Source organism: Zerene cesonia, unplaced genomic scaffold (genome assembly GCF_012273895.1).
Source record: "Zerene cesonia ecotype Mississippi unplaced genomic scaffold, Zerene_cesonia_1.1 Zces_u007, whole genome shotgun sequence".
NCBI classification, from domain to species: domain Eukaryota; kingdom Metazoa; phylum Arthropoda; class Insecta; order Lepidoptera; family Pieridae; genus Zerene; species Zerene cesonia.
Window position 1 is genome coordinate 670,978 of NW_024045137.1, and position 15,102 is coordinate 686,079.

The window sequence follows — 15,102 nt, forward strand, 5'->3', positions numbered from 1 at the left end:
AGATACAGAAGAAAAATATTTTGTATACGCTTAAACAACTCAAAAAATTCTGTATCAATTGAGCTAAAATAAAAAAATGTTTTTATTATGTTTTCCTCATTTGCGTTTTACATCCAAAGAATATGCTTTATCCTGGACTATTACTATGACTCGCTGTCCATCTGTCTGTCTGTGTGTTGATGCTATAACACTAAGTCACAGATTAGCTACTTTATTTGAAAGCATGCTGTCGCGAGTCTTACTCGCACATGAATAAGACATGTTCGATTCTATTCGGCCTGTTGCAGCCTCAGTAAAGAGTTGGGATGGTAGGGTATATGCAGGGGCGGATTTGATACGTTGGCTACCCTAGGCCTATGAGAGATTTCTATAAAAGAAGTGCTATAAAGCATAAAAATTTTGATAAACTATAGAAAATAATTTAAAATAAAAGGCTCTACTTTATGTTTCTCATTTTAAATTTATTTGCATGTTTTTTTAATTTTTTTATTGTGTGGTAAGCTATTTATTGTGTTGCTTTGTTTTCATTGTTGAAATATTTTGTCCTAAGTTTATTGTTTTTTTTAGTTGTAATTTTGTGGAGTCAAATTCTTTCTTTCTTTCTATTGTACAATTCGGCGGTCTTATCACGACAGCGATTTCTTCCAAGCAACCTTAGGATATAAGAAATAAAAATATAAGAAGTTAATACATATAGGAACAAAGATAGTATAAATATCCAGTAAAGGCAGACAAATTGTAGAGGAGAGAAAAGCAATATAACATAGAACACAGTCAAAACAACATAATGGAGATAGATAATAATTCATAACAAGAGTTTTCTTAATAAATAAATAACGTTTTATTTTGTCCACAGATAAAACAACCGACAGATGGGAAAAAACAATAGAGCGACGTGGTATCGCGCCGTTGCTTCGAGAAAATTCTCTGAAACTTCTAGCAAACTCGACAATGGTTATATTTCAATGGAATAAAAGTCGCTACAGGTGTTTCTGTTGCAAGCAGCCATTTCCGGGTATAAATGAACTGCGCATACATACGAATAACGAACATAGCATACACGACATAGAAAGAAATATCATATCCCAACAAAATAAACTGTTAAAAGTTGATATATCAGTATTAAATTGCAAAAAATGCAACAAAAAAATCGAAAACATCAATGAACTAGTCAACCATTTGAAAGAAACACATGGTGTAACGTTTAATTTTAAAGATAGTTTATTAGTGCCTTTCAAAATCGAAACCTCGGGGTTGCAATGTCAAATATGTTTGCAGAACTTCAATATGTTTAGACTGTTAAACATACATGTTAATAAACATTTCCAAAACCACGTGTGTCACATTTGCGGGGCGGGTTTCACGAATTTAGTTTTTTTAAATTTACATAAAACAAGGAATCATAGGACGTTCCGGTGTGGCCAGTGCGAACTCGACTTCAAATGTCGTCTTGACAAACGAAAACACGATGTTGCCATTCATAATATGAAAATAGAACGCAAATCTCGCTTCCCGTGTCCGTACTGTGACGAAAGATTTTATCAAGAAAATTTTAGGGTTTTGCATTTAGTTGAAAAACACGGTATGGAAAAACCAGAGCATAGGTGTTCCATCTGTTCGAAAGCATTTATTACACGAAGTTTATGTAACAATCACATGCGCTACGTTCATCTGAAGGAGAAGAGTCATGAATGTGACATCTGTCATAATTTTTTCTACACGAAATCTGACGTTTCGCGCCACAGAGTAACGCATACGGGGGAAAAGAATTTCGTATGTAGTTTTTGTAATAATCTCTTTGCAACTAAGGATTCTTTGAGGCGACACGTTAAAAGAACGCATGCTGTTACTAATTAAATTAATTTACAAATAAATATATGTCTTTCATTTACTGACGAGGTTCTGAAATCAATTGTAGTTTTTGTTATGTTATTCAATAACTCCGTGCATTTGAACCAATTGAAATGATCATTTGTGTATTTGATATGAAATTGTTGTCATTTTTTCACTTTTTGGAATTTGTCGTAATTCCTCTCTTTTTAGGAGCGTCGGTAGACTATTTATACTCATATAATAAAGAGGAAATGTTTTTTTGGTTATTTGTACCCTAAAGGCTTCGAAACTACTGGTACGATTTTGAAATTTAATTAATGAAATTCTTTCAAATTCAATCTCAAATCATTTATTTATTTCACCAAAAGAAAGTTACATTATTCCCGAGTGCTATAGGATACTTTACGCGACGAAGTTGCGGTTAACAGCTAGTTTTTAAATATAATTATTTCCTTATGTAGGAAAATTCAAAGAAAAAAATAATGGTGTGTATTTCCCGTAACACCTCGTATTTTTACCATAGATAAAAATGGCTTTCTTTACAAAATAAAAAAACGACGTGATGTACGCAATGTCAGTTAATTACAGCATTGTTTATTTTGATAATAAGAATATTTATGAAATATGTCTGGAAAAGAAAATAAAAATACGTATGCCGTTTGCGATCGAATAAATAGGACTAAGCCAGATGTTGTTGTCACGGAGGGTACGTGTACCTTAATAGTATACGTACATGTTAACTACATGAGAAAATAGTGAATTTAATGGTAGAATTAGTTATTTTAACACGCTGTTGCTAGCTTCATGTGTATGCTTGTATGTTTTTGTCGAATTTAATCCACTTTTAACTGACAGATTTAATTAAAATTCACAATACAATAATTTCAGGAATATCCTAATTAGAATCGTCAGGATAAAAAAATCCTCACGAATACTATAACAGATAAAAGAAAGTTAGATAATTTATTCATTCTATCATCCCAGCGTGTTTTAGTTATTTATAACAGAGTGGCCCAACATTTAAAGGCTCACAATAAATTGAAAGGACTTTAATATTGGGGTTTTATTAAAAGTTAAGACGAAAGCAAGCTATGTGGAAATTATAAGACTTTCACAGCATCGGTGTTTTACAGAAATTGCAAAAGAAATCGGTTCCAATTATAGAACGCTGCCAGCGTTTGAAAAGGGATTATTTGATTACGTTTATATGAAACATTATTCAGTACAAAACAACGAACTGTTGAAGTGTCGGTGGTTGGAGTATAAGAAACACATTGAGGAGAGAGTCTTTGCGCCCTTTCAATTCCCATGCATAAGGTTGGATCTGTTATAGACTGTGACTAGCATTCTTCTAATATACCTACATATATAGTTAAAGACGCATACCTCTTGTCCTACTTCCTATCCGACTAAATCTACTAATATTATAAATGCGAAAGTCTGTAAGGATGTGTGTGGGTTTGTCACTCTTTCACGCAAAAATTACTGAACCGATTGCAATGAAATTTGGTAGGTAGACGACTGGACAACTGGAATAACATATAGGCAACTTTTTATCCCGATATTCCTAAGGGATACGGATTTACGCGGGTGAAACCGCGGGGCGCAGCTAGTATGTTAATAAAGCTTGTCTCTTTCTTTTTTTCTCTTCTTAAAGTCAAACACGAAAATTGCAAAAAAAAAATGTTATTGTTAAAGTTCTTCTTTTAAATATTATTAAACGGTTACAAAAAAGGAGCAGGTCCTGAATTCGGCTGTATTTTTTGTGTTTGTTACGTCATAACTTGTTTTGGGTCAACCCTATTTAATTTTTCATTTTATATTCAAAAGCTGTTAGTTGTCATGTGGTCCCATTTATTTTTGCTCTAATTCTGACAGTTAAAAGGCGTATTCAATTTGTCAGAACTAGCACCAATTCAAATAAGAAAAACATCAACTGATATTTCAGTTCATCTTATCGAAAGCTCCGATGTAACAAACCACAAAAAATACCGTCGAAGCTTGTCATTCTTCCTTTACTTTGAGTTGGTTGAAACCACTTCACTACATAGCATAAAACAAAGTCGCTTTCTCTGTCTTTCCCTATGTACTTATGTATGGTTAAATATTTAAAACTACGCAACGAATTTTGATGGGGTTGTTTAAAAGATATAAGTGATTTAAGAGTAAGGTTTATCGTCTATTCATTTATGGACATCTTTTGAACTAAACCGAATATAACGCGTGCAAAGCCGCGGGCAACAGCTAGCTGTGTGATAAATTTACAGAGACCTCCATTTCCACAATGGCTGCATACGATTTTTGCCTTCCGAATCGATATATCGATACCCCGACCATCGTATGAAACTCAAGCCAGGTCCTGGTGTAGATTTTCGGGGGCAAATGCCCATCCCTCAAGAGCTGATGATGAAGCGTGGGACTGGTAAGCCCGATGGTGCTGTGAAGAAGGAAAAAAAGAAAAAATCTTAGTAATTTAAACAGTCTGTTTGGTTGAATGTTTTTTTTTAATAAAATTAATTTTATTTCGAACTGTTGTTTTAGCAAGTATTATAATTAACACATTACACTTCAGGTTTTGTTTAAGATGATCTTGTTAATCACTACATAGTATAAAACAAAGTCACTTTTTATCAGTCCTTTGTGCCTATGTATGCTTAAATCTTTATAAAAAAACAAAACGGATTTTGATGGGTCTTTTTTAATAGATAGAGTGAATCATGAGGAAGGTTTATATGTACAATAATATTATAAACTATAGCGAATTTAACGTTACCGGTTACGCAAACCCTGTAACCCGCGTAGTCTCTCGTGTGGTACCCGGGTAAAAGTAGCCTAAGTGGTAATCCAAACTCATCTATCACCTTACCAAATTTCATGCAGATACGATAAATTGTTTTCACATGAAAGAGTTACGAATATCCCTACATCCATTCATACTTGCAAACTATCGTATTTAGAATATCAATAGAAAAAGTCATGGGAATCTGTCATCATCACACAACCTCCTGTTTGTATTATGACTAATTCGTGAGCATTATCCTGCGTTCCATTGCCAGTGGGGACTAAAAAAAAAGATTCGTGTATTTGTAAAAATCGAGAATTGATCAGTGTAAAAGATGAATAGCTCATTTGCCCCATATCTTTCAAGAGGACACAGATGACAAATTTTAATGCACTCGGTGTATATAAATACAAAAATGGACATTGTATCTACGCCATCATCATCTTATGTCAGCCGATGTATGACAACTGCATGTCAGGCGTCAGCTGTCAAAGTCAAAATGTGAATTGTTTCTGTAGTTTTGTTTTTCAATTTTCACATAAAAAGGGAAGTAATTTATTTTATGTAAATAAGAAAAGTGTAATTAGTTTCCAATAAGATATACTAAAACGCAATTTAAAAATGGAAAGCAGTATAATGGTAGAAACTTTACCTTTACTAGGCAATTGTTGTTTATGCCTTAGATTGGATGTTGTTAAAAGCATGTTGAGTACGGAACTTGGTGGTAAACAGACGGAAACATACTCAGATATATTGTTAAAGTGTTTTTCTATTAATGTAAGTATTATACAGTATTTTTCATTCATTAAAAGTATCCTTTTCAAGGATATTCAAGACACTGTTATTTATTTTTGATCAGTGAGAAAATAGAAATGATATATCCAACTAGTATTTATATTATTGTATGTCTATAGTCACTAACCACTTATATTACTTAAGTAATTTTGATAGAATTGTGTAAACTGGGTTACTGGTGTCACAACATATGATGATATGTTGATTGAAAACATGAAGTGAGTTTTATATAAAAAAATAAATTAATGCGGTACTTTTTAATTGTTGCTGTCTTTACAAGCTATTTGTGGAATAAAAAAAAAATACAGAACATTAATTATAAATTTTAGTTAAAACTCCATAAAATGTAGGTGATCTTTTTGACTCAAGATTTTATTGTAAGAATGTTTATAAAACATTAAAATATTATTAAAAATATTTGTCCCTTAATTTTACAGAGTAAATTGTTTATAACACACTTCTGAAGCAAATTATCATTATCTTAACAATTAATTGACTTTTTTTCAATATAAAGACAAAAACTGATAAAAATACCATACTATAGTTTTTTTATTTTGACTTCCTATAGATTGCCCACAGCAGGATATGAGCTGACTTGGGTGATAAGATACTTTTTTTTTTCAATGAATCTTGAGATCCTGGCACACCTGGGATATGCATCTATTGCATACATATTTATAAAAAAAAATTGAAAAATCAAATGTGGATAGAGATCCTCAGTTTTAAATTTTGCTTCTTAATCTATATTTAATATGTGTCATCAATATAGCTCTTAACATCACTCCCTTGTGACGTAATTTACGAATGACGTGTCTCCGACATCCCTTGGGAGGTACCATTCCAAATTCTAAACTGAAACTAAATAACAGCAATTCCCTATCAAACACATAAGAATTGGTTGAAAAACCACAGATTTATCGAGTAATAAACCCCATAAAAAATCCTTAGAGTTGTTTTTTCAAATTTAAAATGTTATGAAAATATTCTGTATACCACTGTCCTATAACATTGCAGTAGGGGATGTGACTAAGTACAGCTGTAAAATCCTACTTCCTACTATTCCTACTATCCTGCTTCCTACTAATATTATAAATGCGAAAGTTTGTAAGGATGTGTGTATGTTTGTTACACTTTCACGTAAAAACTACTGAACCGATTGCAATGAAATTTGGTACGTAGATAGCTGGACAACTGGAGTAACACATAGGCAACTTTTTATCCCGATATTCCTACGGGATATGGATTTGCGCGGGTGAAACCGCGGGGCGCAGCTAGAAAAAATAAATAAAACGTAGTTGTGTAAAATCCTCATCCCATTTGCAGGTTACAGATCTAGACGTGGAAGATACTAAATGCCTTATTTGCGAAGGCTGCATCGACCAGTTAACGTTATGTTTGAAGTTCAGGAAGCAAGTTGAGGACTCGTTGAAATCTCTGGAAGCTGCTGCGAGGTTGAAGAGTGAGTAATACGAATTCTTCTTTATATGAATCTCAATATATATATTAAGTCCAAGATAACTGATTGACTGATTTGATTTATCAACGCACAGCCCAAATCACTGGACGGATCGGGCTGGAATTTGGCTCGCAGATAGATGTTATGACGTAGGCGTCCGCTGAGAAAGGATTTTGATAAATTCTACCCCCAAGGGGATAAAACATGGCATGAAAGTTTGTACCCTGTAAATTTAATCAGACCACGCGGATGAGGGACGGCAACAGATTGTTTATATTTATATATATATATATATTTTTTTTATTATGAGTTTTATGCTTTTGAAATTTTTGAAGTATATAAAAATTTGATCACGAGGCAGGATTCGAACCCGCGGTATACGTAGTACCATGACAACATTTTGACCTCCCTGCCGCCCCTCCCTCCTCCCTAGGCTGGGGTGGGGTGTCCCCTAGTCCCCTTGGCACATGGAACTGAAAGAATCGAAGAAATTCGATTGCTGAGGCGAGTTTAGCGTATAGGTAACCTTCCTCGATTAATGGACGTATCCAACGCGGATAGACTTTTGCAATTCGAACCAGTAGTTCCCGAGATTAGCGCGTTAAAGCAAACAAACCAGCTGTATAACATACAGTAGATTCAATAGTTTGAGTATGTAATATCTTCTTATATATAAAAATCAATTGCTGTTCGTTAGTCTCGCTGAAGCTCGTAAATGGATGGTCTGATTTTTATAATCATGTTTTTGGTGCATTCTGAATAGTCCAGGGAAGGTTAAAAAGGTTAGAATAATACGGAGGCGGGCGAAGCCGCGGGCGGGAAGCTAGTATATAGGTATATAATTCTACAAAATTATCGTATTTTTTCGCAATTTGAATTCGATTTTTGATGTGTGATTTCTTTAGGTTCATTCAATTTAAATAGATAAAATAAATGAATTTGTTTTTCAGGAGCTGACGAAAATGCGATGTCAGTTAAAGAGGAGATATCGAAAGAGGCTGATATGGGCAATGCCAGTGCGAGCGGTGAGTGGGGTCGGATGCGGGACGTCTTTTCCTACTAATATTATAAATGCGAAAGTTTGTAAGGATGTGTGTGTGTTTGTTGCTCTTTCATGCAAAAACTACTGAACCGATTGCAATGAAATTTGGTACGTAGACAGCTGGAAAACTGCAATAACATTTAGGCAATTTATCCCGATATTCCTACGGGATACAGGCTTACGCGGGCGAAACCGCGGCGTGCAGCTGGTAGTCCTTAATATGAACTGTATAAATTAATCCGATTTTAAATCAGTTCTAAAGAGATTTTATTTTACGCGTGTATTATACATTTAGAAATTAAAAAGTTTTTAACGGATTTTAAACGCGATTTATTCATTATATTATTAACCCGACGTTTCGAACACTTTACAGCGAGCGCGGTCACGGGGAGACTGACCACGCTCGCTGTAAAATGTAGTAACGTTTTTAATTTATAGATTTTCTTTTCTTAAATTACAGACGATGATGAAATGCTCCTCAGTCATTTTAAACAAGAGTCGAATAGCGATTACATCGATGATGAAATCAACGAAGACAGTGAGTACCGATCGAATGGCTACTTTTTTCTCATCATTTGACATTTTTTGACATGTTTTTTCCCCATATTTTCCTAACCTTTTATATCCCACCTGGAATTTTAGGAACGCATCAAAACAGAAATTGTCAAAATCGAACGGTGAAAATTTGTATATCATCATCATCATCATCATCATCATCATCATCATCATCATCATCATCATCATCATCATCATCATCGGTCTATATATGTTCCCACAGCTGGGACACAGTCCTCCTATGACGGTTCAGGTCATAATCCACCACGCTGGCCAAGTGCGGGTTGGCAGATGTCACATGTCGTCGAACTTTCGGTTCTCGGACATGCCGGTTTCCTCACGATGTTTTCTTTCACCGTTTCGGAGCTTTCTTTTCGTTTTATTTGTATAGATTTATAAATTATAAATGAATAAACATTGAATGAAACAGTGTCCAGACTATTTCTGTACATATTAAATATTGCTTAAAAACAGACGATAGAAGCTAGAGAAAGTCGACAATACACGACGTACAAGATTCTGCAATCCACGCGAAGCCACGGGCGAAAATATCTCTTTATAAAATAAAGCCAAATTGCTTTTTCAAAACACAAAACCAGCGAGTATTCTAGAATGAACCAGAACGAGCAGCGCTGTCACCACAGATTAAATAATTTAGAGTAAAACGTCAAAGACAATGCGCGGGTTATTTAAAATGCAATGAAGTAGGAAACAGCTTTTTTTACATATATTACTTGGCGTTTTTCTATGATTTTGTAAAGTGCTAAAATATATATCTATTTTCACAGTATTAAACGGCATGACGCTAAAAGCGGAGCCGGACGAGTACCGGCCGCGCAAAGCGCGCCGAAAGCTGCCGACCGCCAAGAAGAAGATGACCTACTCCATCGTGTGCAAGAAGGTGGCCGACTTGGAAGACGCGGAGGCGCTCGTGGCCGCCGGCCTGTTCCCCTTCAAGCTCAACAGAGACGACAGCTTCTCGTGCACCATATGCCCGGAGAAGAGCGCCAACCTGGACGACCTGAAGGCCCACGTCTGCCAGCACAGCGCGTCGAACATCGCCGCCGCGATCAAGAAGATGGAGCACTCCAGCTCGCAGCGGTTCCAGAAGAACGGCCGGCTGCTGCGCTGCAAGAGCTGCAGCGCGGACGTGCACAGCTACGAGGACATGAAGCGCCACATGGAGACCTGCCGCAACGGCTGCCGGCTGAACAAGCTGCCCTTCAAGCTGGAGAAGGACCAGCTCGACTGTCCCGTCTGCAAGAAGCGGTTCCTCAACTTCGTGACCCTGAACACGCACATGAACGAGCACTACCCGAACCACACGTGCGACAGCTGCGGCAAGGCGTTCGCGTCGCGCTCCCGGCTCCGGGGACACCTGCGCACGCACGAGGTCGGCTCGTTCCCGTGCCGCTTCTGCGACGTCGTGTTCGACAAGGTGACCAAGCGGGAGAACCACGTGTCCAAGGAGCACAAGTCGGGGATACGGTACGTGTGCAAGCGATGCAACATATCGCTGTCCTCGTTCTACGCGCGGCAGAAGCACCTCGCGGAGGTGCACGACGAGGAGCTGAAGCGGTACAAGTGCAAGGCGTGCACCCAGAGCTACATCACGCCGGGCCACCTGTCCAGCCACGTGCGCCGCGACCACCTGAACGAGAGGAACCACAAGTGCACCAAGTGCGAGCTGGCGTTCTACACGCGGAACTCGCTGAAGATGCACATGATCAAGCACGACGGCGAGCGGATCCACGTGTGCAGCATATGCAACAAGTCGTACCAGCGGTTGAAGACGCTGCGGGAGCATATGCGGATACACAATAACGACAAGCGGTTCATATGCCCCGTGTGCGGGAGGGCCTTCACGCAGAAGTGCACGCTGAAGGGCCACCTGAAGGTGCACGAGCGAAGTCTGAATTAGGCTGCTCGCGCGCGGAGCGGTTCTATTTTTGTGTGTATGTGTGTGCGTGTACACGGACTGTTGTGAAGTGTGGATGGTTTAGGAGTACTGTCCAAGAGTTGGGGAAAATTATAGAGAATTTTTATCGTGGTATCTCAAAGTGATATTAGATTTTTTTTTTGTTGCTAACAATACAAGCGTTCGGCCCCGGTTTCACCCGTGGTCACGTGTATACGCGACAGTGAAAGAATTTTTGAAATCGATCTACTGGTTTCTGAGATTAGCGCGTTCAAACAAACACACTCTTCTAATGTTATATTGCCCTACTGATATTATATGTGCTGATTCAGACCATAATCTATCGATGGTACCAAATTTAATACAGATACGATAAGCTGTTTTCGCGTGAAAGTGTAACATACATCCAAACATCCATCCTACGTACCAGTGGTCGCAGGTTCGATCTTTATCAAAAAACGTGAATCATGTGTGATCATATTTGAAGTATAAAAAATAATTGTTAATTTTTCTAAATATATCAAAAATTGCTCTTCCGTTGTAGTGTTTGACAAATAAATTATCTCTTTATTATGTATTTGACAAAAGTAAAATATTTTATTTATTCAAAATATCTCACAAATTGCTCAGCCGTTTTGTGTATAACAAAAAGGCAAATTTTTTACATTTTGTATTAAAAGTTATGTATATTGTTTCGCCGTTCACAACTTTTAACGAACAAACAAACAAACTGTTTACATATAGTATTGTATAATGTATATATACAAGAAACATGTTATAATTAAATAAATTTTATTAGGAAAAAAATATGTATCAAAAATTTTTGATTTACAAAAGTGCAATAAAATTTTTTCACGTTATTGATTTATAAGAACTTTTTTATTAAATAAGTTATATTTAAAGTGTGTTTTATTTCACCTACTAACCAATGATGAATTTATAGACCTGGGTTCGATTCCCAAGACTAATTATTAGTTATATTTTTTTTACATTCCTTTTCCGGTCTGCAAGGTTGCAACAATCTACTAGGTTGTCTGGCATTTATTGCTGTTTAGCATAAGGTCGCCATGTTCTCGAAATATCATTGAATCATTACATTGTTTAAGGTTTATTTTCTGTTTTTGTATAATAAAGCTTAATAAATAATGAAAATAAATTTATTTTGCTGGTGTACATAATACATCCTTAAAATAAATGACAATACCAAACCAGCACAGCGAGCGGCCTTATCACTTAAGAGTGATTTCCTTCAGGCAATTTACTGTGTATAATTATATAAAGGAGGTGGCAGGTTTGTAATAAATAAATACATGAATATACCCATATAAACATGATATAACATAAGTGCATAAGTAGAAGCGAGGGGTGTTCGGGGGCGAGGAACCGGAAAAAACGATAAAAACATGATATATTGAAGTATTACCATATGCATGTTGTATGCGATTAGAGAGTTTTTATCTTGTCGCTATTAAAAAAACCAGTTATGTAAATGAAACGTCAGTAGGTATATTTAAAATTTATTTGACGGAGTTTATTACTTTTTTATAAATAACAAAAACCATCTTGTTTGTGTGTTAGTTGTTTGATGTGTGTTTATTACGAAAACTCAAGAGCAAATAGTGAAGCACGAAGATTTAATATGCACCAGAAAACGAAGTAAAAGTAAACGAAAACGAACTTGCAGCTTAATATCGGTCAACTCTATACCGCCTTAAATCGTAACAGAGCAATGAGAATCGATTGTATCGTATCCGCACAAAAAAGCTAAAGAGCTACCATAAAAAATGGTCACCCATCCAATTTAAGAACGTGCCAGCCATTGCTTAACCTCGATTTTTATTTTTTTGCGGAACTCGATTTTATACATAACCTAGTGATATAAATGTTTTATTTCTTTCTATTTTGAATTTTTTTATCTTGGTTTGGCTAGTAGTGAATAAATATGACTGTGAGAATTATAACACTAAAATGTTTTTTATATTCTGTTATACGTTTTAAATAATTAAAAACTGTGGGAGTCGAGCAAGAATTGGGCCAGCTATCATCGGCAAAGTACCACATCCCCACAGAAAACCGGCAGAAATTAGCAGCATGCTACTGTGGTTCGTTCGGTGAGTGGGGAAGCCGGAGCTTTTGCTTTACTCTTCCCAGTCCATTCCTTCTTTCCAGTCGTCAATCCTTTCCTTAACCCTTTCCCCTTAAAAGCGGGCAGCGAAATCACAGCGGCACTACTCTGCGAATGTTTACGGACGGTGGTGATTGTTTACCATCAGGCGAACCAGCAGCTCAATTGCCCACTCATGGCATAAAAAATCGAGTCATCCCGGGGGGAATGACTAGTGCTTTTTGAAGCACATATATATTATCGTATAACAGGAAATTCGCGAGGCATTCAAGCAATAAAACTTAGATAATATATCGATATACCATAGGTACATAAGTAACTCCATACATCACTTCCATACGATCATTCGTAATCAAGTCCTATAGCCGTGTATATTAATATTTCATCCATATGTATTTCGTATAATTCAATATTTATTCTATAAATTTCTTCCAAAACTCACAGAATATATTTTAAGCTTTTCTTCCTAAATAAACTTTTATAATTTTTTTATACTTGTACAAATTTATATTAGCTACAACTTGAAAACAAATCTCCATTGATTCTTGAATTATTCAACCATCAATCAATTTTCCAAGCCATGTTAAGGAATCCAATGTATGTATATGGGTCTGATGATGCAGCTTTATTGGCGCACTTGCATTTAGGTAAACATATGCTGCAGATGTTTGCCAAATATCAGGATAATGTCGCATTGGTAAGTGAATTTATGTATTTAGTTAAATTATCTTTGAGTTTTGCGGGAAGAGAGGTACCAGTCAAGATTCTAAAGTGGAACCCAATGACAACAATCAAAAAGAATCACGTGAATCCGTTGGAAATCAACAAAAGCTGACTGATTTAAGACACTCCTTCGTTTTTGGGAACGTCGGTTAAAAAGTATTTTACATTTTATTTTTATTTACTAAAAATAATTTAACAAGTAGCGCAACCTGTGATTCAACATAACAACAATAATTTGAAAGTAATGACTACTAGTAGCATTATACATGCGAAAGTTTGTAAGAATGTATGGATGTTTGTTACTCTTTCACGTAAAAGCATCTAGCACGATGTGTATGGAATTTGGTACAGAGCTAGATTATTGTCTGGATTAAAAAAAAAAACAGTAGCAGTCGTGGGACTGCCGATAGAAGTGAAAACGGAACTATTAAGTTGAGCGTAATTAAACTATATGCAAAAATTATATGAAATTTTTTATGTACGCGCACATAATACAGTCAGAAATAGTCGATGTATTAGTGTATACGTGTACACAGGCTACTGCGCGTGCGCTAGTCTGGCTCTCCATAGCTATAGATATACTATTATCATTAGCATGTCGGTGACGCGAACCGAGGATTTTACCCTCTACCAAAACGCTCAACGCGACTAAAGAAGTTTTCACTTCAAAAACTACTTTTTAGCTAGGTACTATGCAAGTTATATTAAGTTGAAATTAACGTTTGTTAATCTACTATATAAAAATAAGTCGGGTTTTCCTTCCTGACGCTATAACTCCAGAACGCATTAACCGATTTCCACGGTTTTGCATTCGTTGGAAAGATCTTGGGCTCCGTGAGGTTTATAGCAAAGAAAATTCAGGAAAAATTTGAACAAAAAAGCGGGAAAATAATTTTTCACATACAGCCATCTGGTGGCGAAACGGAGTTCGCCGGGTTTGCTAGTTTAATATAAATCAAATTTTTAAGTTGCCCTTAAATTCTGTTACAATCAATTTAGGATGTTAGTATAGTTTGTGCATGATTTCACATAAATAGAATCATTATAATAAACTTTAAAGTGCGTATGTTTGTTTGTTTGTCTTTCTTTACAATCAAATTTACAATCGCAATCCTCTCCTTAACTATCTATTAAAAGCGAGCAACGCATTTGCAGCGGCCATATCTCTGTAAATATTCATAGATGGTGGTGATCGCTTGCCATCAGGCGAACAACCAGCTTGACTCCCGCTATTACATACAAAACAATAACTAACTCTAATTCCAGATAGATGCAGACACAAATAAAAAAATGACTTTCAGCGAGTTGGCTCAGCTGTCTGTTGACATAGCACTCTCGCTGAAACGTCTCAACGTGGGCGTGGGCGACGTTGTCAGCATTTGCTGCGATAAACGAATGGAGTTCATGCCGACTGTAGTGGGGATACTGTGCACGGGTGCAGCGTTCTCAGCGGCTGATAACAGCATGCTTGATGGTGAGTCTTTTTACTTTGTATTATCATATTATCTATACTAATATTATAAAGCTGAAGAGTTTGTTTGTTTGTTTGAACACATTCATGAAATACTGATCCGACTTGAAAAATTCTTTCAGTGTTAGATAGCCCATTTATTAAGGAAGGCTATAGGCTAGGGGCGAGGCGGGGCGGACCACTAGTAATATATATTAAGATTATAAATGTAGAAGTTTGTAAGTATTGATGGATGGATGTTTGATACTCCTTGCGAAAACGAATTATTGTATCTGTATGTAATTTGGTACAGAGATAGGTTATAGTCCGGATTAACACATAGGTTACTTATTACCCGGGTACCACGCGAGTAACGCCGCGGCTACAGATCGTAAGAAATAAAAATAGTTTATTCGGACCAAA

General features: G+C 36.3%; 2 protein-coding genes across 2 annotated transcripts in view; both read left to right on the plus strand.

Moving 5' to 3' along the window:
* The first annotated feature begins 5,114 nt into the window (after positions 1-5,114).
* On the plus strand, positions 5,115-11,147 carry LOC119839049 (PR domain zinc finger protein 5-like). The gene is made up of 5 exons (XM_038365223.1): positions 5,115-5,392; positions 6,734-6,869; positions 7,817-7,891; positions 8,369-8,446; positions 9,252-11,147. The coding sequence occupies exons 1-5, from the start codon at positions 5,237-5,239 to the stop codon at positions 10,382-10,384; spliced, it is 1,578 nt and encodes a 525-aa protein (XP_038221151.1). The 5' UTR covers positions 5,115-5,236; the 3' UTR covers positions 10,385-11,147.
* A 1,712-nt stretch (positions 11,148-12,859) lies between these two features.
* LOC119839010 (luciferin 4-monooxygenase-like) overlaps positions 12,860-15,102 on the plus strand; it is an 8,451-nt gene continuing 6,208 nt past the window's right edge. Inside the window, exons 1-2 of the mRNA XM_038365179.1 lie at positions 12,860-13,203; positions 14,496-14,703. Coding sequence (XP_038221107.1) covers positions 13,087-13,203; positions 14,496-14,703 — 325 coding nt within the window. The 5' untranslated portion in view covers positions 12,860-13,086. The remainder of the gene's footprint in view (positions 13,204-14,495; positions 14,704-15,102) is intronic.